Source organism: Toxorhynchites rutilus, chromosome 2, assembly GCF_029784135.1.
Source record: "Toxorhynchites rutilus septentrionalis strain SRP chromosome 2, ASM2978413v1, whole genome shotgun sequence".
In the NCBI taxonomy this organism is placed as follows: domain Eukaryota; kingdom Metazoa; phylum Arthropoda; class Insecta; order Diptera; family Culicidae; genus Toxorhynchites; species Toxorhynchites rutilus.
In genome coordinates, this window is record NC_073745.1 from 159,946,127 (window position 1) to 159,972,631 (window position 26,505).

At 38.4% G+C, this 26,505-nt stretch overlaps 2 protein-coding genes across 5 annotated transcripts in view; one reads left to right on the forward strand and one right to left on the reverse strand.

The window, feature by feature from the left end:
• Nucleotides 1–26,505, forward strand: part of LOC129769405 (spidroin-2-like) — a 241,402-nt gene that overhangs the window by 208,463 nt on the left and 6,434 nt on the right. For 3 of the 4 annotated variants that reach the window (XM_055771671.1, XM_055771669.1, XM_055771668.1), the window contains one exon: nt 17,937–18,306. In XM_055771671.1, the coding sequence (XP_055627646.1) occupies nt 18,267–18,306 (40 nt within the window). In that variant the 5' untranslated portion in view covers nt 17,937–18,266. Of the gene's footprint in view, nt 1–13,273; nt 13,384–17,936; nt 18,307–26,505 lie in introns of those variants that run through there. The other variant, XM_055771672.1, reaches the window with a different exon arrangement.
• The window catches only part of LOC129769404 (uncharacterized), a 252,079-nt gene that overhangs the window by 155,727 nt on the left and 69,847 nt on the right, over nt 1–26,505 (reverse strand). The gene's annotated exons all lie outside the window — the stretch shown is intronic.

The following is a 26,505-nucleotide window of genomic DNA, read 5'->3' on the forward strand; positions in this document are numbered from 1 at the left end:
ATGACGAACGACGAATAACTAAGCTAAAGAAAATCGCAGAGTCGTAGTGTTCATATTTTCTGAGAAATGAACGAATTGTTGATTTCTCGGTCTGACAGACCAATGCGCGAGTATAGGAGTGTTAAGGTAGCTAAAGGGTGACTGATTTGAAGGCTGGCTGGCTTAAGGCTGCTTTCATTGATATTTTGGATCGATCTCCGAACCTGAATCTGCTGGAAGACTGTTTTTTGTCTTTGTAGCTATTCTGTTGGCTGTGCTGCCATTCTACGCATAGTTGTCCCATGTTCTAAAATCAGCAACTGACAAAAACACAATCAAAGTTTTCTAACACATTTGTCTACCAGAAGCTTGGAGCGTACCAATTTAGCAATACACCGGGTTTTTTATAAGCAGTAAACTATTGTTTGATGAAATGTGAAAAGTTTCCATCACAAAATCAATCATGCTTGGTTACAGATTCAAGGATTCATGGACGGACAGTTATCCCTAGAATAAAAACATGGGACATTTGAACTTGATGATGTTTTTTTGGAATACTGGAAACAACAATAAGTTTTTAAGCGTTCCGAAAGATTATGTTTAAAAACATCGTTTTATGAAGAAAGGAATGATCTGCAACATCTTTGCAGAATGTAAATCTCATTATTATAAGGCATTCGCTAGCAATGTGTACGTATGTTCTGTTTTTTTTTATTGAGAATTAGTTCATTCTTCCAAACCAGAAATGTGTATATTAGTCCTGCTGGAAGCGTGACATAAAATTCTTGTACTTGATTCATTCATTATGGATCTACAAAAAATACATGTACTTGATTCATTCATTATGGATCTCCAAAAAAATACATGGTGGGACAGTCATGCTTACAATATCAATATGAGACAGTTGAGCTTGATGTTGTTTTTTTTACGGTCTGGGAACAAACAGTAACTTTTTTCGAGTTTTTCCGGAAGATTAGGCATAAAAACATTGTTTTATGAGAAAAGTGAAAATGATCATAAAGTGACATAAGACAGCTATGCGTAGAACGGCTGTTTGGTTCGTGCAAATATCGATAATACGAATAAAAATCCAAAGCGTTCATCAGTTTAGCGGCGCGGTGTTCATATTTAAGAAAAATACACCCTATTGGGTTTGTGACACTTCACTTCAATTCAGCCGCATGGCTAGAGAAAATAACCAGTAAATATTCAAGCTCGTGTTCCAAAAAGTGACCTAGTTCTGGTGGACCTAATGTACGAACTCAACTGCGTTTTGTATTGAAAGCCAAGTTGAAAAACTTGTTATTCCATCCAATATGCTGTAGAATTCGAGTGAACAGAGAAATAACACCACGACCTCGATCAACCAATTCTGATTCTGGTTGTTTTTAGAAAAAAAATGCGAGGAACAGGTTACAAACAGGTTACAATTAGTTGAGAAGTTACTGTCTTTACTTTGAAGTGTGTTCGGAAAACTCCTCTAATGATGGTAAAAGACCAAGACGCGCAGCCATTTAGGTTACGGAGACCCCATCTGCACAATTTATTTTTCTGCTTTCTTTTGTAGACGGAGACTTCCAGTCATTCAATTCATTCGTCTCCGATCTGCACAAAGGTTCGTATCGGGTTTTGCGTTATAGAGACTTTAAATTTTTCTAGTTCACTAACTGACCCGGCAAACTTCGTCCCGCCTAAAATTTGTTTTTCAAACATTCACGTTTTCTTACTAAGCGCAAGTTCATGGGTCCAATCGCAGAACTGTTCATTGATTGATCTTCTAATCGACCCCGTTGAATTTACCTTTTACCTCGATCTTCTGCTCTACTTATTTGAACGCTTCTACCAAAACCCATCATTATAATATCAGATTATTTTCAGACACATTTCTCGTTCAAGATTTTTCAACCACTTGCAAATAACATGTTTCTCCGTTAAATGGAATAAATGTTTGATACAGAAAATATGATAGAATAAAGACAGACCCCTCCCCTCTTCTTCCCTTAGAGAGGGGGGAGGAGTATCTATTCACCATAGAAATGTTTCCTGTCCCCTAAAATCTTCACATGCCAAATTTGGCTCCATTTGCTTGATTAGTTTTCGAGTTATGCAGAAATTTGTTTTTCATTTGTATGACAGCCCACCCTAAGAGAAGGGAGAGGAGTGTCGAACTACCCTAGAAACATTTATTGCATTCTAAAACCTCCACATGCCAAATTTGGTTCTCGAGTTATGCAGAAATTTGTGTTTCATTTGTGTTACGTTAGTAGGTACAAATATTGTAAGGAGCGATGATACTCACACACATACATACGCATTTCCACACATACAAGCACTCTTCACCCAAAAGCTCATAAAGAAAAAAGTTTCGAATCTTTCGTTCTGAGAGTCGCGTAGGATTTTGTACTTCTGATACGATTTGCTATTAAATGCTCTAATTTTCTTGAAATCGATGCAAAAAATAAAAAAAAATCATCAATGTAACAAATTATCCTTATGCAGAATTTATTGGAGTTTTCAAAACTGCCTTTCGGTTTGCGGTTCGATGGTTTTTTATTGAATTCATCATCAATGTCGAAGGGGTAATTTTTCATTCAAATTGAAATATCTCTGTGTGGAATGGTCATAGAGGAACGTTCTTAGAACCAAATGAAAGCTGGTTGATAAAGTCTTGATTTGCTCTTGATTTGATTAGCCAAAAAATTTGTTAGTCCAGAATATTCCTGAAAAAAACAAATAAAAACCTATTTTTCATTTCTTCCCCATATTGATGCCCACTACACCTACACACACTAAGGTAAAAATATGTACGTAAAATATAACACCTGAAAGTTGTAGCTTCAAAATGATGCGCATCTCATCAATATGTGTTGATTTTTTACAAAGTTACAGCATGTCAAAAATCACATAAAATTTTCGACTTCGCACTCTGTTCCTCTAATTTTTTTTGACGAGTGTATAGAAAAATCTCGTGTCACGGTGTTTGTGGTCGAACTCCTCCGAAATGGTTCAACCGATTTTGATGAAATTATGCCTAAAGAACTTGATAGGCATGAGAATAGGATGTAAACTATATACAATATTGCCGATATTACGATATTGCCGATTACCCATTACCATATATTAACTACCGATTTAGGTGCCCCTACGCAGAAAATCAAAATTGTTTCTTAAATTTGGCTTCAAACCACACAAATAACCCCATTTCGAACCTCTATCGCCTATTTTTTATCTAACAGTAGGAAGTGAATCGTGTGTGCATTCTTGAGTAGCGATTAGAAGCGAAAAAGCTTTTACGCTAAAAATTGAAACCAGGAGGAAGAAGGAAGAGAAAAACAACCAGTATAACGGTTTTCGAAAATTCCACAACCGATACCATAATGATCACTGAACCATCAGTATAAATTTGATGCTCAATCCGGAATCTTGTTTCGACGAGGTGATTAAAACAGGGTTTTTATTTTAGGATGAAGATCTCCTTCACGAACCTCCTTCAGTGAATCAAGGTTGACATTCGGCGGTCTTATATTCCAATTCCTTTCCCTGACCGTCGAATGTACACATATAAGGAGTGTGTCACATCAAATTGCATCACGGAAAAAACTTCGCCCAGTAGACCGATCCTTTTGAAAATTTTAGACAGTAAAATAAAAACTATTAAACAACTTTTGGTATTTTCTTTTTATTCATACTTCGAGCCCAAGCCCGTATGCTCGCACCTTCCTCTTTACCCCGTCCATAAGGTTCTGTACAACGTCAGGTTGTAGTTTTTTTTGAACGAAAATCCATTTTCTCTTGAAGTCCGCCTCCGATTTGACAACTTTTGGGTTCTTCCGGAGGGTCTGCTTCATAATCGCCCAATATTTCTCTATTGGGCGAAGCTCCGGCGCGTTGGGCGGGTTCATTTCCTTTGGCACGAAGGTGACTCCGTTGGCTTCGTGCCACTCCAACACGTCCTTTGAATAGTGGCACGAAGCGAGATCCGGCCAGAAGATGGTCGGGCCCTCGTGCTGCTTCAATAGTGGTAGTAAGCGCTTCTGTAGGCACTCCTTAAGGTAAACCTGCCCGTTTACCGTGCCGGTCATCACGAAGGGGGCGCTCCGCTTTCCGCAAGAGCAGATCGCTTGCCACACCATGTACTTTTTGGCAAACTTGGATAGTTTCTGCTTGCGAATCTCCTCCGGAACGCTGAATTTGTCCTCTGCGGAGAAGAACAACAGGCCCGGCAGCTGACGAAAGTCCGCTTTGACGTAGGTTTCGTCGTCCATTACCAGGCAATGCAGCTTCGTCAGCATTTCGGTGTACAGCTTCCGGGCTCGCGTCTTCCCCACCATGTTTTGCCTTTCGTCGCGGTTAGGAGCCTTCTGAACCTTGTATGTACGCAGGCCCTCCCGCTGCTTGGTCCGCTGGACGAATGAACTTGACAAATTCAGCTTATAGGCGACATCCCGGACCGAACTTCTCGGATCACGTCTAAACTGCTTAACTACGCGCTTGTGATCTTTTTCACTGACGGAGCATCCATTTTTGCCGTTCTTCACCTTCCGGTCGATGGTTAGGTTCTCGAAGTATCGTTTTAGTACTCTGCTGACCGTGGATTGGACGATTCCCAGCATCTTACCGATTTCCCGATGTGACAACTCCGGATTCTCGAAATGAGTGCGCAGGATTAATTCACGACGCTCTTTTTCGTTCGACGACATTTTTCCAAATTTACGAAAAATTGACAGTGAAGCATGGCCAACGTGATCTATACACTCTTATCTGATTATAAACGAAAGCTGAAGATATAATTCCTAAAAATTAAATTTCTACAGCGTTTTTTCCGTGATGCAATTTGATGTGACACACCCTTTATTGGGAAGATCCTGATCCTTCGCCTGAGATACAAATGGGACATCATGATCGCGGTCTGGAATTGAAAGATAACGGATAACTCTATAGATTACAATCTTCGTAAAGAGACGATCAAATGGTAGCTGTCCACTCTCTGCCATAACAGCGAGAGTAGGACTTGTATCATAGGTACCGGTGGCTATCTTTATTGCCTTATTATATTGCAGTTCGATTTTTATTGGGGTTTCTCGCCACCTAGGCTGAAGATGTTTACTCCATATAGTTTTTTTTTTAAATTAACCAAGTGTTTACTATCCTCAAAAGAGATTTCCTATGCCCGGAAGCTAGGTTAGCTGAAATTTTTTGCTTCAATTCAAAAATTCAAAAAAAAGTTCAATCTATTTCAGGCTTCGTTTTGGCCACCTGAGCTTGTGGCATCAATCTAAGTCTCTTGATTACTCCAAGTATTTGCAAATTTTGACTGAGCGGATTTGGGGATCAAAAATTTTGGGGTTGGGAATTTTGAATTTAGCTTTGGGACTACATATTTGAATTGTTCTCTGAAGTGTTTTTCTTGTTGCTGATGTAACAACGCTAACTGAAACTAGCACAATGTCATCTGCATAAACAAGGATTTTTACGTTATCTGGATTTTTTTGCAAAAGGGATTGCATAATAACCATGAAGAGGGTTGGTGATATAACCGAGCGTTACGGAATTCCACTTTTTTGGATTTTTAATAAAGATTTTATGCTGTTGACTATGGTTCTGAATGTTCTATTTTCTTGGAAACTTTTACATAGAAACCTAGAGGCTCTTCAATACTGGGCACCTCCATGCTCGATCAAATGCTTTACTTGAATCAAGTGATGTGATCTTCCTCGATAACCTCATGTACAATAGCCTCTAATTCTTCGAGGTGATCTTCTGTGCATTTTCCCCCACGAAAAGCGAACTTATTAGGTTCTAAGAAGATTTTTAATCGCCGATTCACTATCCTTTCTAGAGCTTTTCCGAAACAACTCAAAAGAGTTATAGGTCGGAAATTATCTAGAACATGTTGATTCTTGTCTGGTGACGGGAGTGAAACTATTAAACCATTATTCCAGCAATTGGGAATGTTCCCGCTGGACCATACATCATTATAAAGTTTTAATAAAACTTTTTTTTCCAAGGTAGGACAGGTTTCTCAATATGAAATAGCAAATCTCATCAGGTCCGGTAGAGCCTTGGCTAGTTCTACTCAGTGCCCACTCAAGATCGATCATGAAAAAGTTCCTGTTAAATGATAATGATGGTCCCTCCTCCTTCCCCTACAGAGGTTTGAGCAAGACGAGTTATCTAAAAGATATTGAATTCAGTCCCGACAAGGCCCTTGGTCCACCAAGACACAAGTCCAACCGTCAATCTTGTTTTGGATTAACTTTAAATATCCCCATCCAGAGAAATCGAGAAATTTTTCTTTACGAACAATTTCTAGACTGGCTCTCACAAAACTTTTGAATTCTTATCCTTTATATCTGTACAAGGCGCGCGACGCTCAAACTTTTGTGGACTACTTTAATTTTTTTTAAACTACTCTAATATAAAAACAATAAAATAAAAATAAAAATAGTCCATCATCACCAAGATCATGACAAACCTAATAGGGACGAATACAAATTGAAAAACAAAAAATATAGTAACATAGAAGTAAAATTGTTCAAAATTGTCCAAACAATATAATCCGTTTATGAAAAAAACCTCGTCAAGTCATACATTGAGATTAAGAAAAACAAAAAAAAATCAAAAAACTGTTCACTTTAAGGTATCCGTTCGTATAAAACTTCGTCAGTCAAAATCGTTACCAAAATTAAAAAAAAATTGGCTGTTAGGAAAATACAGCTTTAACGTGTGAAATACAGTTTCTCTTAAATTCTGCCAGTGTTGTTGCACTTTTAATATGTCTTGGCATCGAGTTGAAACATTTATTCCTTTAATATATAGCGAATTTTGTGAAGCACATGTTATTAAAAGGGGTGGTCTCATTTCACCCGCGTTTCTAGTATTATATCTATGAAAATCACTTCCCCTTTCAGCTCGATCACACAAATATCGAAGCAGCTAACCGTCAACTACCTTAAAAATGAACACCATAGTTAAATACACAATTCTTTGCTTCACAGATAACCATTGCAGAGCGTCCAGCATCAAATATGAGGAAGTGAACCTGCTACATTGTAAAATCAAACGCATTATTTTATTCTGCAAGCGCTGTAATCTCGATATTTGCGTTTCATTGGCCAAAAACAAAATGGAAGAACAAAAGTCTAGATGAGGAGAGATGATTGATTTGTATAGCTGTATTTTACTGCAAATAGTTAAATCGTTTCTTAGTCGACACAAAATTGCATACTTCTTGGCAATTTTCTTGATTTTTTTTTTTTTTTATTAATCCGTTTATTTTTACAGGCTCAGTTACATAGGTTTGAAGGAGCCACGCTCTTAAATATATTTTTACTATAAAATATTAACATGTTTCCTTAATTCTATGGTTAATGAAATAGGAAACCGATTACTCGCGGTCGACTCGAGTTTAGAAGGGTGACACACTTTGATTGGGAAAAGGATGGGATGTAAGGATATTGTAGCAATGTTCACACTCACACTCGCATTTACATTCACATTCTCATTCACACTCACACTTCACACTCAATTCTTAAAACTATCCTTACATCTAATATGTATTCACAATTTAACTTATTCTAATGTTAGTAGGAAGGGAACCGATAGCTCGCGAAGGACGAAAAGGAGGGGTAAAGGATGTAAGAACAATCACACTCGAAGATCGATAGCTTTAAGGAAAACATATATTTGGGACATATAATCAAGATCTAGCCGAGCCAACACATCTATCTCTCACCGGCACATTGGGTTGCTTTCCTCGAGCCTGAAGGGAGTTTTCTAAATTCGATCTGGCGACAAGATACAACTCGCACGACCAAACAACGTGTTCGATGTCGTGGTAACCATGGCCACAAACGCAGAGATTGCTGTTGGCAAGCTCAAAACGAGAAAGTAGCGCGTCTAACGAACAGTGATTGGACATGAGTCGGGAGAAGGTTCGAATAAAGTCCCGACTCAAGTCCAGACTTTTGAACCATGGTTTGAGGCTAACCTTAGGGATAATCGAGTGGAGCCACCGGCCCAATTCATCTTCGTTCCATTTGCATTGCCAGTTAGCGATTGTATTTTTACGGACTAAAGAGTAAAATTCATTGAAGGCGATTTGACGCTGATAAATATCGCCTTCAATCGCACCCACCTTTGCTAATGAGTCAGCCCTCTCATTACCCGGAATTGAGCAATGTGAAGGGACCCAGACAAAGGTGATGACATAACAGCGTCTGGATAAAGCACTCAAAATTTCTCGTATTCTCTCAAGGAAGTACGGCGAGTGCTTTTCCGGCCTCACTGAACGGATAGCTTCGACAGAGCTAAGACTATCCGTTACAATGTAATAGTGTTCAACAGGTCGTGAGGCGACGCTGTCCAGCGCCCAGTGTATTGCTGCCAATTCAGCAATATACACTGAGCAAGGATTCTGAAGACTGTGGGAGGTGCTAAAAAATTCGTTGAACACTCCAAATCCTGTGGACTCATTCATAGAGGACCCATCAGTAAAGTACATATTATCACAATTGATACGCCCATACTTTGCATTGAAGATCGTAGGAACGATCCCCGATCGATGATAATCTGGAATTCCATGGATTTTCTCCTTCATGAACAGATCAAAATGTACAGAGGAATTGATGTAGTCAGGAAAACAAACACGGTTGGGAATATACGAAGAAGGATCAACCTGCATGGAGATGAATTCATGATATGAAGTCATGAATCCAGAATGAAAATTTAGCCCGATCAGCTGCTCAAAATTTCCGATCACCAATGGGTTCATAACCTTACACCGGATGAAGAACCGAAGAGATAATAAATTGAAGCGATCTTTTAGTGGGAGTACGCCTGCCAAAACCTCGAGACTCATGGTATGCGTTGAGGGCATACATCCCAACGCAATACGGAGACAAAGATACTGAATTCGCTCGAGTTTAATTAGGTGTGTTTTGGCAGCTGATTGAAAACAGAAACTGCCATACTCCATCACTGAGAGAATAGTTGTTCGATACAACATTATAAGATCTTCGGGATGGGCTCCCCACCAGGTGCCGGTAATTGTACGGAGAAAGTTTATTCTTTGTTGACATTTTTTACTCAGATACCTAATATGGGCCCCCCAAGTACATTTGGAGTCGAACCAGACCCCAAGATACTTGAATGACATAGCATGAGTGATCGGTTTACCCAAAAGTTGAAGCTGTGGTTTTGCTGGTCTATGCTTCCTAGAAAAGACGACCATCTCTGTTTTCTCCGTGGAGAATTCGATCCCTAGCCCAATGGCCCAGGTTGAAAAATTGTTCCAAGTATCTTGTAAGGGTTTTTGCAGGTCGGATTCATTTGATCCTACGACAGACACCACTCCATCATCTGCAAGTTGTCTTAGGCTGCAATTTTGTGTAAGGCAATTGTCGATGTCGCTTACATAGAAGTTGTACAAAAGGGGGCTTAAACATGAGCCCTGGGGGAGGCCCATGTAAGAGACCCGACATACTGCCGAATCTCCGTGAGAAAAGTTCAAATGTTTCTCACAAAGCAAGTTATATAACATATTATTCAAAAGAGGCGGCAGACCCCGAGAGTGTAATTTGTCTGACAAAACCTCTATTGAAACAGAATCAAAGGCCCCCTTTATGTCCAAGAATACTGAAGCCATTTGTTTTTTTTCGGCGTAAGCCATTTGAATTTCTGAAGAAAGCAACGCAAGACAATCATTCGTCCCCTTGCCCCTGCGGAACCCATATTGTGTATCTGAGAGTAAGCCATTCGTTTCAACCCAACGATCAAGGCGAAACAAGATCATTTTCTCCAACAATTTCCGTATACAAGACAGCATTGCTATTGGGCGGTACGAATTGAAGTCGGACGCGGGTTTTCCGGGTTTTTGAATAGCTATAACTCGTACTTGTCTCCAATCATCTGGAACAACATTATGCTCCAGGAATCGATTGAATAAATTCAACAAGCGATGTTTCGCCACATCAGGGAGGTTTTTCAGCAAGTTGAACTTAATTCTATCCGTTCCTGGAGCCGAATTGTTACAAGAAAGGAGAGCAAGAGAGAATTCTACTATCGAAAACTCGGAATCAAGATCGCACCTATCTTGTGGTATATCTCGAACAATGTTTTGCACTGGAGCGGAATCAGGACAAACCTTCCGTGCAAAATTAAAAATCCACCGATGTGAATATTCTTCGCTTTCATTCGTTGAAGAACGATATCTCATGTTTCGAGCCACTTTCCATAATTTTTTCATTGACGTTTCTCGTGACAAACCTCCCACGAAATTTCGCCAATAAGCACGTTTTTTCCCTTTGATCAAATTTTTGAACTGATTCTCAAGGTCTAAATACGTTTGAAAATTTTCAGGGGTTCCACGTTTCCGAAAAGCTTTAAATGCATTCGATTTATCCTGATAAAGCTTGGAACACTGGCTATCCCACCATGGATTGGGAGGCCTCCGGCGAATGGTGGAACCTGAGATGGGTTTCGTTTGAGCGCGAACTGCGCTATCATGAATCAAACGAGAAAGGAAGTTATACTCCTCCAATAGAGGTAAACCATCTCTGGCATTGATGGCTAGAGCAACCGCGTCCGAATATTTATTCCAGTCAATGTGTCTTGTGAGGTCATATGCCATGTTTATAGATTCAGAAGAATTTGACCCATTGGTGATGGAAATTTTGATTGGCATGTGATCACTACCGTTGGGATCCTGAATTACATTCCACTTGCAATCTAACGATAGTGAATTCGAGCAAAGCGAGAGGTCAAGAGCACTTGGTTTAGCAGGAGGTTTAGGTACACGTGTTGTTTCCCCAGTGTTCAAAACGGTCATATTGAAGCTGTTACAAAGGTCATATATCAACGATGAACGGTTGTCGTCGTACTGTTCCCCCCAGGCAGTTCCGTGAGAGTTGAAGTCTCCCAAGATCAATCGTGGCTCAGGAAGGAGAGAGCACATGTCATCAAGTTGTTTGCGGCTAACCGCAGCTCTCGGAGGCCAATACAAGCTGACAATACAGAGGTCTTTGCCTCTGATGTTTGCATGACAAGCAACAGCTTCGATCCCTCCAATAGGTGGAAGGTCAATTCGAAAAAATGAGTGGCACTTATTGATCCCCAATAGCACCCCTCCGTATCTGTCATCACGGTCCAAGCGTATAATATTAAAATCGTGGAAAGAGAGATCATCTCGCGAAGAAAGCCATGTTTCGGACAGAGCAAAAACATCACAATTGAAGTTATGAATTAAAAATATGAATGTATCCAGTTTAGGGATAAGACTACGACAATTCCACTGTAGAACAGTGATATCTCCGACCTCTCTATTTAAATTAGACATCAAGAGAGATAATCATTGCAAGGAGGGGCCATGTTTGCATCAATTGCTGCAAAATTGTCTTTAATACTGGAAGCATTGCGGTGACAATGGTTCTGTCGGAGTCGGAAACATTAAAACACATGAAGATTTGATCCAAAATGTCAGTCAACTTTATAAATCCCGATTGGGAAGTTGAACTGGACGGAAAAACAGGGACATTTGGGGTTTTTGATGTCCCCTCAAGTGCTGGGTCATTCGAAGGTGAACTATTCCCACGGAAGCCAGGAGGAACCTGATTTTGCTTATCTGTTGCACTCGGTTTTTTAGGCAAGCTAACAGGGGCTATCACCGGAGGGACTTGTGCTTGAATTTTGGGAGTGGTCACATTTTTGCGCCGGGGATTCCCTTGGAAAATAAATGGTGTGCTCCCGTTAGCTGTGTCCGCTTCTATTTCGTCAACTGGCAACGTGGCGAAGACATTATGTGTGTTGATTGGTTGTTGTTCTTGAGCCAGTGGAGAAGCGCCCTTTAAAATTTCCGCAAAAGTGCGCTTTGAGCGTTCCTTCAAAGAGCGCTTCTGTTTATCCCAGCGACTCTTATAAGTTTCACAAGCTGAGAGCTCATGTGGGGATCCCCAGCAATATGGACACTTATGCTCAGTCGCACTGCAGGATTTCCCAACATGTTGCTCTCCGCAAGTGGCACAGCGCTCCTTGTTGGCGCAATAACCTGCTGTATGACCAACTGATTTGCATTTGTTGCATGTCATGGGCTTTGGCACGAAGAGTCGTACTGGAAGCCTCAATTTGTCCACCATAACGTAGTCAGGAAGGGCGGTACCAGCAAAAGTTACTCGAAACGAGTCGGACGGCGTGAATTTTGATTTTCCCTCTTCCTGGGACACTTTTCCTAATTGATGACAGTCCAAAATGTTAACTTTTGTCAAAGGAAGCTTTTTAAATCTGCCATCTCCCTGTTTTATTAATTCACTCGTCAGACCCGTTTCTGTAATCACCCCCGAAATTTCTACGATATGGCAGGGCACATATGCGCGATATTCTACTATGAACCGGTTGTCGACAACAATCTCGTTAGCTTGCTTCCGATCAGCCACGACAACACGTAGTTTGTTCGGTCTAACTTTACAAATTTCAACCACGGAGGAATAATTTTTTGACAGATCTTTCATGATCTGAATTACATTGAGCGGTTTCCCGTTTGGTTTGGGCCGGAAGAAAACAACCCATGAGCCATTTCCAGATGCATCTTCCGGATAGATCTTGACACGGGGAGCGGAGACAGCGGAGGAGGAAGACGAGGTCGATGGTTGAGCGGAAATGGAGACGACAGAGGAGGGAGAGGAGGTGGATGGTTGAGGGGGATCGGAAGCAACAGATGAGGGATGCGAGATCGGGGGTTGAGTTAAAGTGGATGGTTCAGGGGATTGAGAGTTTTTTCGAGGGGGGTTTTTTAAGGTGGGATGACTCTTCTTCCGAAGTGGTATTTCGCTTTAGCGATTTTCCTGCCGCCGTTTGCACAACTAAAGCGGTATTACTTTCGGAGTCAGAGGTTTCCATATTAGGAAACTCTCTTTCCCCTTCTGCCATGATTATGCGGCAGTTAAAAAATACAAAATTTTTTTAAATCTTAAAACTATCAAATCTTAAGAATTATTTACTCTTAAATACCTAAACGCACCCACCGGTGCAGTTGAACTTGACGCACGGTTGATTGCGTGCTGGGCGCTCCGCGCAAGTGAGATGGCAATCGAACACTACCACCACCAAAAAGTGCTTCTTCGCGCTTTCACACTGTGTGGGATTGACCACCGATGTCTGATGCCGATGGTAATGGCGATGATATGGTGAAAACCAAAAGCCAGACGCTTTGCCAATTTTGGCTGAAGTGAACTTTTCTTCTCTGCTATCGCGAACACTGTATTTAGTTCACGCGCGACACTAATAAGTACCAATGCGGGAAAAAATAGCTTCACTAACGGTATCCGATCACACTAACGGGACGTACACAAAGCGCGTGCGACTTCTCGAAGCTGTCGGCGTCGAATGAATTTTCTTGATGACGTTGTCAATGTGAGTATTGAACTTAAGTTTGTCATCAATAATCACGCCAATATATTTAATCTCCCGAACGCGATCAATGGTTTCATCATCAATCACAATAGAGACGTTTTCATTTATTCGATTTCGCGAGATTAACATATATTTAGTCTTATTAATGTTCAATTTCAATTGCTTATACTTCAACCATCTACTTGAAGAACGCAAATCTCCATTCAAGTGTAAAACGACCTCATCTACATTCTTAGCTGCAATGAATAACACAGTATCATCAGCAAAAAGATTAATATCGCAATATCGTAAAACTCGTCGCATGTCATTGATGTACATAATAAATAAAATGGGCCCTAATACACTTCCCTCAGGTACTCCAAGATTATTCCCTACGGGACTGGAAATGAAATCGTTGAAAGCAGTCCGTTGAGTCTGTCATACAAATAGCTTTCAAACCATTTATAAGTAGTACTTGTAATTCCAAAGCGCTTAATCGTGTTCAACAACAAGGGCTTAGAAATCGTCCCTCAACCTTTTGAATGGGAACTACTAAGGATTCCTTCCACACTTGTGGCTTGATACCTGTTGATATCAAACTCCGAGTTAAAGTTAAAGTCAATGGTCTCACTTTCGCTTTCAGCTTTTCTGGTTTGGAAGAGACTTTTATATTTATGGTTGGACGAGGCTTCGGCACGAGAGCTTCTGTAATTGTTTTCTGGTCAATAGTATCTTGACCACCAATAAGGAGATTATATTGTTTTTTGACGTAGGACTACGTCTTTCATTTCTGTACCGGGGTGTAAGTTCAAAGCTTCGAAAACGATAGAGTGACGCTGGAGTGCAAGGTTTTGCAGGTTAATACCTCTTTACCGGCTGAATGGAGCGGTATAATAATCACTTCATCCGAAAGATAAAATATCAACGAGTTATATGATTGTCACTTATTGGTCCAAAGAATCGTTTCAATAGCTTGAAAATTGCTTTGAAATCATCATTGCTCATTGATGATGATTGATGATCGCAATGTGTTCCCGAACACGGACCTAAAAACAAGGCACCTGGAGAAACCGTCATAGCGAATACATGCAAGTTGCGGTTTCTTTTGCTCGCTTGCATCAGTGTTTGGGAAACCACAGCGGACACATGCAAGGTGTGAGTACTTTAACTCGCATCAGTTTATGTTTTGCTTTCGCATGGAACAGTGATGAACAATTGTTTGCGTGTGAATGCGTTCAAGCGAACGAATATTCGCATTTACCCATTCGACTTGGTGTTCCCGTGATGCAATCCAATTGACGAATTTAAGCAAAGCTGAATCAGCTCATGCGACTCCTACATTAGAGTTCAGAACCACAAAAGTGATGATGTGTGTTTATTCTACGCACTGAAAAGCAAGATTCGGTCGTGATTATTCATTTTATTTCTATTTAGATTTATTTCAACCATTAAATATCTTCAGTATATGGTAAGATAGTTAGGGCTTTGTATATTTACGATGATTTCAACACGCGATCGGACCAAAGTCATCGATAATCTTCGAAAATTTTGAGTTTGATAGTGCATACAGGTTATGAATACTGTGGATAATGGTGATGAAATCGATATCATATTAAGTTGGATGATTATATCATTGATAATGTAAGGGCCGATACAACAAGGATTTGCAGTATGTTTAGCGCAACACATACTACTCATCGTTTATCTAGTTGAAAAAAAACTAAAGTTACAACACTTATACCAAGCCATTCTTCAAAATATACATACTACATTGTAAAATGACGATTCTCTAACCTTTTTAGCGTAGAAAGAATACGTGAAACCAGGAAATTTGAAGATAAATTCTGATTTTTCTAAAAAATTTGAACGACCAAAAAAACAAAACATCATCATTTTACTCGCTGCGCCATCTGGTTGAAAATTTAACGTAAATTCGTCAATAGCATCAGTTTCTGTTCTGCTTTTGCATGTAAAAATCATGAAAAATTATCACATCACAATAAAAAAGAAATGAATTTTATGCAAGGTTATATAGACTTTATTTCGTTTTCACCGTGAAGTGGCGCCCTCAATTTCTATTCTGCGCATGGAGTGATCATGAAGCATCTCGTGTTAATCTCTAGAAACAAAAATAAATCATGTATCAAACATCTTCAGTTGCTTTTACAAGGCCACTCAAATTCCATCGGTTCTTTTCGGGGTCACCAACAAGTTCGATAGAATTGAATTTTATGTTAATAACAATTCCATATATATACTCATCCAACCACACACTAAGAAGAAAAACTTTCAGCAATCTTCCAAAATATTTATTCATTCATTCATTTAGAATTGATTCAGATGCAATTTCAAATAAATGATTGCCGAACCAACGGTAGTCCTATGTCTACCTTGCGGTTATATCACAGATATAACCCACTTCTTGTTTTTTTTTTCATTTACCACTTATCCTTCCAATTTTGCTCCGTAACTGTGACGTTTGATGACGTTTGAGGATTGATTTCATCAACAGACTTGGCCAATTGTCCTGTTTGGCTTTGAAAATGGCAGACTTAGCTTCACTACGAGCCTTCTGGAAATCCTTCAGCTGGGTTTAAGCGGACTGTTTGAGTTGGTGTTCTGCAATTTTCGTAACGCTTTTCTTCTGAATTTAATAGCATTTCCTACCTCGGGGGTCCACCAAGGGACGAACATTTTTCCAAGATTTCCACTGGTTGTGGGATGTGTAGTAATGTAATTTCAAGGATGGTCTGAGAAAAGACTTCTGCAATCCAGTCCTGTCTGGCTAAGATGTGGAATCCAACTTATAGCAAGTCCAACCTGCATGTTCAAATTTCCACCTTGGTCTAGGGGGAACTTCCGGAGAAGACTTGCCAAGGGAAATAATAATAGGGAAGTGATCATTATAGCAGTTCTTTTCATAGACATTCCATAAAAGCTGCGAAACAAGTTGATTAGAAGCGATAGTCAGATCAATGGCGGTTGTAAGACCAGTAGAAGTGTGTTATCTGGTAAGTTGGGGGTCTTCGTAGCCACATTGGTTGCGCGTTCGCTCAGTAAGCGATCAATCGTGAGTTCAAAACTCAGGACCCTCATTGACCATCTTTGTGTTGTTACAGAATAGCTACGTCCACGCAACAATCATCAGCGAGAGATCGATCCACGGTCGAAATAAGATCGATTCATCCATACAACTGCTCTGCCCTGCAGACACATCGGGCTACTGTTCTATAAATAACTCAACAATGATCAATCAAAACTGTCTCCGCTGTCCGGTGGTCCCACTGGATAATGGAAGAACAGAAAGAATACTCTTACGCCTATATGGCTACTGTGTGAATGTACCATATGTAATGGTATAGAAGGAATACTGGCGAATGGCAACTGTGTAATGTGCTAATTATAGATATATGATAACTATGTAACATGTACACGATTAAAATTCGGCTCTGTTACAGCTAAAAATGCCAATGAGCCTTAAATAAATAAATGGGATAAAAAAAAATCTGGTAAGTTGACGATTACTCTAAATTTGAAGGGAATGATCTGAAGTGAAATCTTCAATCTCTTCGATCAAGGTGGGTGCTACCCCAGGCATGAGAGTGAGCGTTGAAATCACAAACAATCATGAAGGGGGAACGAAGTTGGTTCACTAGGTGCTTCAATGGAGAACCTTGTGTATCCAAATCAGCATGACATGGGATGAATAAGCTAACAATTGTTGGCCATTTTTTAAATTTAGTTTTGAGAGAGCCAGATAAACTGCTACCAGAAGCGGATGACTTCAGCTTCATTTTCTACTTACAAATATTGTATGTTCTTCCGGTTGTTCGGTGCAATTTTCTGTGTTTTATACTACTTCTCATAACTATCCACCCCATTTTGAATGGCATTAAGTGCAATAAACGTTTATGCTTATATGCCTAACAATGAAAATATTGTTCAGATGAAGAGTAAGCAAGATAATTCAGATTTATTATCATTTTTCACCGAAGAAAAACTATTCATATAACCCTTGGTGCGAATAAATTTGAAAAGCGTGTTATAAAGTTGAATCGACGCTCGGATCAACACTTGATGTTGAACCATTAAACCTTCCACTAATAGTTATAAACAACTGATGAAAATCCATTCAACAGCATTTTCGTGGTTTAATGCTCTGTGATGCTCTATATTTCGTTTCCATTTTATGTTGTGGTCATCCTTCTATTGAAACCACAAACGCCTTCTACGTAAAGGTGAAATAAAGGATACGGCGTAGCCTTTGATGTGTGATACTTAATTAGTTGAAGCGTGTTTTCAGCCGGAAACTAGCAATTCGGGAATATTTCCTGAAGGCTAGCACTAAAGTTTTATAAACGAAAAGTTTTCGGTTCTTTAGAAAATACCTTCATAATGCTCCACATAAACAGCACCCATCCTGTGACCACTGGAATAATATTAGAATGTATTTTTCGTTGGAACATTAGAATTGATGTTCACATGATGAGTTCGCTTGAATTTTCAAGGATATATAGTTATTTAACGTTATTGAATATTGTCTCACATTCGCATTTACATTATTTTATTTACAGCATCGAAAGAGACTCAACTGAAGAGAAACAGGAAAACAAGCTCGACAATTTTAGCTTCATCCGCAAAAACAGATTCATTATCGCCAAATTAGATGACAAAACTGTTCGGTTTCCACTCGACAACTGCCCCCATCCTGTCGCATAATATAATAGTGCACGTGAATCTGCATCGTGTGGGAAGTCACTTGCCTCTCTAAAATAACAAACAGGATCGGAAGCATTAGCGCTGCCGTAAATAACTAACACACTCCAATTAAGGGGACCAAGGAGAACGAGAGCCAGACCAGGTTTTGCATAGTGCCAGCCGCCAGCCAGCACGAAGCATCTGTGATGAACGTCAAACTCACTCGAGCGCCCGCCATGCTTAAGTGTAAGTAAATAGAAATAAAATTGAGCAACGGGATGGTCGAGTTTATAACTAGATTTGTCGCAAACTTTGCTATGTAAATATTGGTTCTGTCTTGCCTATTCACGTCGCTCATTCTGTGCCTGGAATGAAATGTATTTGTGGTCTTGCCTGTGCAATGCTACCCCATCACTGCAATATTTTCTTATTGTACTGAACGCAATTGTAAAATTAGTGTTTAAAATTATCACCTATATCCCAGTGACGATAATGTGTCAGATTATGGATCCGGTGTCTCTGAGTGACGATGTGTTCGTTCGATAGAGTTATCCAGGCTTACACTGATCAGAACAAGACTGTATTCAAACTTGCCATCTAAAATATAATTAGAGCAATTCAGACGGTGTCGGAATGGCACCAAAATTGTGGTAATAAAAACAATAACCAGACTCTACAGAAACTACAAACAAACTCCTATTTTTTAATTCACCTTCAGGTCATTTTAACCCTTTATAAAGACGTGAAAACTAGGCAAGGAATTGGCTCAAACTTCACATAACATAATCCTTACATGAGGAAGAATAGAATACTGAAACAGTTGAAAAAATTGGTGGCAATATAGTTGCCAATGTCCGTTAACCACAAAAACACTGTTTGATGCTACCTTTATAGCTTACTTTATTACGCCTTACAATATTTGTAGTACAACGAAATTTTTTTTATATAGGCTTACAAAGAAAAAAAATGAAAGTTTGAGTTTTCAATCAATTTTATTGGAAAAATCGCATGATCTTACAGAGTAGGGGTAGTGGGGGCAAATTGGTTATGGGGGGCAAAGTGGTCACCTGCTTGTTTGGTAATATAATTATTGACTATAGATGCGGTATTGATAGTCACCTTATGTTTGAAGAATTTAATGACTTTTGAGTCACCCTGTACTTCAGTAGATCTGTCGCATGACAAAATACAAATAAAAACAGATCTCTCGATAGCCATTCGGCCGTAGTTCTGTACGCATGGTATCTAAAAAATTTCTCGTGAAATTTAGTTTATTCAATCTGATATATTGGACAAATCATCAGTTTGAACGACTGTTCACTAGGAAGATATTTTGTTTAATCTCAGCGATTAATTAGCATAGAAATTATTTTGATGTTTGGGGGCAAAGTGGTGAAGGTGAATAACAACTTACAATGTTCTGTTTACTAAAGCTGATATATCGCATCACATTCTGCTCTTGAAGAGGCTTTGACCCTGGATAAATATGCCACTCCAACTAAACCAAGCCTCATTATGCGGAACGTTATGTGTTTCTTACAACGTTTTTGTGTGCGAGAGAAAATTAAATTGAGACTCTAGGTAAATAGGCCAAGTTTATTTCATGTACCTACTATATCAAATATGATTTGAACAAATTTGGACGAAAAAAACAAATAAACCTATCTCATTGAGCTTGATATGTGGGGTGACCACTTTGCCCCCACTAGGTGACCACTTTACCTCCAAGCAAAAAAAAAAGTTCGATTTTTCACCTTTTTTTCTAATGATGAAAAGTGTACTATTTTTAATGTTTATAGTAAAAGCTGTTTGCTATCTTGAAGAACAAAGAGTAGAACTATAATATTCTTCGAGAAACGAGAATTGAATCGGTATGGGGGCGCTGGAAATGGGTTCATATGTTCTACAATTACAGCGTTGATCACCCAGTTGAAATTTGTAGACTTGAAATCTAAAAAAAGACTACTTTTTGAAAAGGGCCAAAATTTTCAAATAAAAAAAACTACCTACAAAAGATCTAAAAAATTTTGGTCACAGAAGAAAATGTGGGAAACTATTGAAATTTTTAATAATATAATTTTTTTTATTTATGCTGAAAAAAACATTTAAAAAATGCTCCTAAGATAAGTTGACATGAAATGTGTCATAAATCAAATAAGAATATTCTCTGGGGTTATAGGGCCACCCAAAACTCATTCGAAAACATGTTCAAATAATGAGATTTTATTTCTGAGATTACATGATTACTAAGATCTCACACGCTACTGATGCACAATTCCGTTCACCAGTTAAGAGACAGCATTTCAATTTTTCTTCTTCTGAATGCCTTGTCAACCGTAATCCTTAGTCGTTATTAGCTTCTGAAATATCATTAAGCAAGCAGGCTCCACTATCAATCCTTGCCCTCCACTCTTTTCGAACTCGTAACTCGCAGTTCCATTCGGTGAGCGCGGTAGAACTTCATTTTATGAACCGGTGTCAAGATAAGATTTCATTATTTTTAATTAAGCGGAATATAAATTTACGATTTTAATTCGGAGATAATTGTACTGTCAGGGTTTCTGCATTTGTCAGGCACTGTATCTACTTGTGGTGTTGTCGGGCGCGCTCATCACTTTGTGGACCTGTGGCAAGAGTTTGTCAGCGCTACTGAACGCTACTGCTAATACATGTTCAGCGCTCCTGTGTCAAATAAGGCCTTCGAATGTTTCGAAACATATAAATGAAATTGCCTTTTACATGATTTATAGTAGTTTGATAGTATATTTTTACGAAATCACATGTTTTAAAGGATTATAAAATACACCTTCTATTTGTGTCAATGCGCCCCTCATTCGAGCTAACTTTTAATCGATCACCAGATGATTATTTGGCACGTATTCAGACCTTTTCTGGATTACAACACTTATAAATATTGTAAACATCATGCTTGCTCACCATTTGTATCGGATTTACATAGCTAAACCATTAAATTAACGCATTTTGATGAACTCAATTCTGATCATGAGTTGTCCAATTCAATAATGTTGTTTTGTCCACATGATTTCTATGGCAACCGCTTGGCGCGATGCAGTTTGTTTATGTTTGTTTATGGTGTGCTTCGCGCATAGCAGAAGTATGGGTTTTCTGTGTTGATTGTGTTGAGGTGAACACTTCTAAAATGCTCAAGAAAAGGCAATATTCTGAAGAAAGCCTAAATTATGAATGAATCAATATGATGACAGTAAACTCAAGCAATGATAAATGCAACATTTCATTCAAAAATGGAGATTTCTAAAACCGGACAAACCATGATCATTTTTTTGGGCAAACCATGATCAGAGGTGGTCAAACCATGATCATAATTCTTCTTTAAGGAAAATCGTTAAAAAACATAAAAATTTGAATAATTTCAACACCTTATGGTAGTATTAGCAACTAGAGACTTGGGACTTTTCAACAAACCCAAACTCGTAGCGATTATGTGTGATTTTCATGAAGAAAAATCGATTTGCATTTACTAGTTGCGTAAAAACACCCTAAATTGGACAAACCAAGATCATTTACCCTACGACCATTTGAAAATCGGAAAAGATTGCTAGCCCATTCTTTTTGATATATCCTTTGTAATCACTAACACGGGTTCTTAGATCAAAGCAGCTTCGATGAAAAACAAAATACACTGAAGTCGCTTTATACACCGTTTTTTACGCGGATTTCGAAATTTACGCGGCACGTATCAACCGCGTAAAAAGTGACTTCAGTGTGAACAGATTTAATGTGCTAATTGATGTGACTTTTCACGAAATAAGTTTGTATTCTATCACTGATTAGTATCTGAGAAATAAAAGGTGAAACAGATATCATGATTGCACCATGCAAAACAAAAATCAGTTAATCAATTGTTAGAGTATGAGTTGCATTTTAAACTAATAATTCACTGTTTGTAAGATTTTTACACTGAATTTGAAATTTACGCAGTTTATTTTTATGCGGTTATTGGAATTTACGCAGTTTTTATTCGGATTTTCTATACACGGCACATATCCCCCGCATAAAAAGCGACTCCAATGTATTCATTTTAAAATTGGCAAAAAAATTATCACTGAAAGTATTGTCCATCGCTAGTCATTACGAGAATGCGACATGAGTTCGAGCATTGTCGCTTGTTGCTTATCTCGTCTCTTGCTAAATGTGCCGTTCAGCTTTCAATACTCAGTTCAAACGCAGGAATTCTAGAGTGCATCGCCAAATTGAGAGAAAAAACACCAGTTTTAACCCACAGGGGAAAATATTTGAGAATATGGGAGGCGAGAAAATATTATACGCTCACTTCGATTCTCGTGGAAAACGCAATGCAATTTTTATTTCTCGGTGAGTTATGATTAGCCTAAAAATGGTTTCGCTTTCAGTGACTTCTCGATGCAAATATTGAATAGAGAAACTGATTTTGGTTCGTTCAGCCGAAAATATGACCTTAGTTTGTCCACTTTTTTAAATACTCTAGTTCAGCGTCCCCGTGTCAAATCAGGTATACAAAGGTTTCCAAACATAAAAATGTATGTGTCTTTTGGCGTAGAACTACGTTTTTATGAAATAAAGTTAACGTTAATAACTTTTTTCAATGCAAACGAATTCTGATGATTTGCATACCAATCGAATGGGAAACTCTCTAAGATTTGTTTGATATGCTATACATTACAATTTCTTAATCTCTAAACGGTGTAAATTAATGAAAACTGGAAGCATTCAAATTTTCCCATACATTTGTTTCCTGTGCCGATTTCGGTGCTTTCCCACCCGTATCGTCATTAACGAGCAACTTATACAACAACAACAACTAATTTATGGTGTGCTTCACGCATAGCAGAAATGAAGTTTCTCAGTGTTGAGTGTTCATCTTTGAAATGCTTAAGAAAAGGCAATATTCTGAAGAAAACCTAAATTATGAAGGGATCAATATGATGACAGTAAACTCAAGCAATGAAAAATACCACATCTGCTTCAAAATTCTAATTTTTGGCGTGGGGCTACCTCTAACCGGAATATATGAGGGGTGAAATGAAAACCTAAACACAGAACAAGCAGGAAAAAATAAAAGATTTCGAATGTTTATAAATTGAGCATTTCATAAGAGATCGGAAAGATGTGTGCATCAATTGATAGGAAACTAATAAAATGTTATTTTTCCTGAGATAAGCAATTGAATAGCTGTAAAATTTCAAGCGCTATCTAAACACCCTAACTGTCCCATTTTGATTGGCCAGATTTACGGTTTACCCAACATAGTCATCAAAACCAAGGTGCCTGGGAAAATTGGCATTGCAAATATATGCAAGCGGGGGGAATGTTTGTACCCACCAAAATGTGTTCCCTAACACAGCCATCAAAACCACAATAAACTGGTGAAATTGGCTTTGCAAATACATGCAAGTTGGGGGAACTTTTGTTCCCACCGAAATGTGTTCCCTAACATAGCCATCAAAATCAAGGTACCTGGGTAAATTGACTTTGTAAATACATGCAAGTTGGGGGAACTTTTGTTCACACCGAAATATCTTCCCAAACACATCCATCAAAACCAAGGTGCCTGAGGAAATTTTCTTTGTAAATACATGCAAGTTAGGGGAACGTTTGTTCTCACCGAAATGTGTTCCCTAACACAGCCATCAAGATGCCATACATTATACAGCTTTTGTTCAAATTTTTTACTTACACAGCAAATATGTTGAATTCAATTGAGCTCGACATTGTTTCATTCAATCAATAATTTAATTCATGCAAACAAATGATTTTACTAAACCAACAGTAGTCTCACGTACATGCGTGATTGATTTTGAATGTTTCTTAAGCTTTGCTCCAACGTCGAAACTTCTGGGGCCACTTGATTTCCTCTTCCAATCATTTGAGTAAGGAAGTGATTAAGCTTCCACTTGGTGATATTAAAATTATTTTCGGATCGTCAATGGTTTTCATATGCAGTTTAATGAACTGTTGATGAACATTCAGAAGAAAGTTTTAAAAATTTAAACATTATTAGAAAAAAACAAATGATATCTAAAATATTTCTTGCGATTATGTTCTCCATATACAAAGCAGCTTGCATTGCATAATTGTTAAGAAGAGACGTTTCACACTGTTGCATTGCATCTAATATATCATTTTGGAAAAAAATGGAATGAACAGCCACGCGATCAAAAGCTGTCACCCAATGTCCGAATAAATCGATGAGAGTACAGTTGAGGTTTTGAATAGCAATTGTGCAATCATGAAGAGGCTCAGAGGCTTCTACATAAGCATCAATTAGATGCAACAGGTCATTCAAATCTGTACAGGAAATCACTCTCGTGTGTACCTACCTCACATTTACGGACAGCTATTATATCAGATTCTGTAAATGTTGGTCTAGTAACCAGTCATTTTTGCATAATTTTTGCATAATTTTTCTTTGCACATTCACAACTATCACTTGTTTCGGCTCACGCTTTCGCTTCACTACCAGCGTAGCATTTGTATAGCAATCCTTACTTTAGCCACAAACTTCAGCTAGCGATCAATCGGAGCTAATCGCGCGATATGACATAGTGATCGCTTTAAATCGCGTTTTTTGACGTAGAACTACGTCTTTCAGGAAGGGTGCCAACCAGAAAACAGGTCACGTTTTTATGAAATAAAGTTAACGTTAATAACTATTTTCACTGTGAACGAATTCTCATGATTTGCATACCAATCGAATCGGAAATTCTCTAAGATTTGTTTGATATGCTATACATGACAATTCACTAATCTCCAAACGTTCTGCCGATTTGTGTGCTAACCCTACCCGTATTTCGAATGCTTATAGCTCGAACATTTCTTAACTGATCGTAAAGGTATTTGCATCAATTGATAGGAAATATTTCTACGCGTCTATCACAATTAATAAAATGTCATTTTTCATAAGACGAACAATTGAATAACTGTTAAATGTCAAGCGTTATCTGAACGTTCTAACCACCAGGTTTTGTTTGGCCCGATTTACGGTTTCCTTAACACAGACTTCAAAATCGGTGTACCTGTGGAAATCCGCTTTGCAAATATACATGCAAGTCGGGGGTATGTTTGTTCCCACCGAGCTGTGTTTCCCTAACATGGATGAATGTCCCTGGGGGAATCCGGGGTAATTTTTGGTGTTGGCTACTTTTGTACTCGCTTGTCGTTGTGCAGACCGGAATATGTTTCCCTAAAACGTACTTTTAAACTAAGAAGCCAGGGAAAACCGTCATTTCAGATACTAGAGGTGAATGAACTTTCTCGAGAACTACGTAAACATGAGATGTGCAATAATTTCAGAGGGAAATGTAAAATACAATGATCGTTTGACAATTTTTCCGTTCAAATATTTTGGTAGTCCTAGGCATCATATCAAATTTATTTGTAACGAAGAACATAATCTATTACAAAAATTTCGATGCATTCTAAAATAATATTCGAAGTGGTAAACAAGTGGATTGCATAATATACTTGCGTAGTTCTAAGTCGAAAATATGCGGTCGTGTCCTACATACAACCCCTTACAATTTTTGATGTTTCATTCCACTCCATTCTACATGTAAACAACCCAGCACAAGGATGCCAGATATGATAACACGTTTTCATTTAGTAAACAATTGAATTGTGAGATAATAAATTTAGTAATCAATTGTATGTATGCGATATTTTTCTCAAAAAAGCTTCAATTGGAATTGAAATCGAAAGTGCAGCAATAGAAACATTTTTCTCATTGGCATTTGAATACTTTTTCTCGAGTGTCTTATTTCATTTTTTTTTATTCACTCAATCAACGGCAATTTTCATTTTCATTTGCATCAATTTTCCTGAATGCTTTATGATAAGCCACAATTCTATTGAAGATGTTTTTTGTGAACGTGGTAAATGGAAAATCCTTAACGTAATATCGTGTTTTTCAGAACTCATTGTATGCATTATTTAAATTAGAATAAAGCTATATGTTTTCTGAGAATTATTGATTTCTCAATCTCACAGACCTATGCGCGAGTATAGGTTAATGTGGTGGGTTATATCTATGATAAAACCGCAAGGTTGACGTGGGACTACCGTTATCAAGGTAAGCATTTGTATTGTATTGAATAAATTATTGATTGAATGAAACAATCTTCGAATTCAATTGAATTCAACATGTTTACTTTGTAAGTAAAAAGTTTGAACAGTTGCCATGTGAAATCAATTCTTGCAGATTATATTCTTCGTTGCAAGTAAATTTGATGACTGGCCTTTTACGTTTGATATGATGCCTACGACTACCAAAATATGTGAACGAAAGAATTGTCAAACGATCATTGTATTTTACATTTCCCTTTGAAATTATTGCACATCTTATGTTTACGTAGTTCTTGAACCGCGAAGGTTCATTCACCTCTAGTATTTGAAATGATGATTTTCCCAGACTTCTCAATTTAAAAGTAC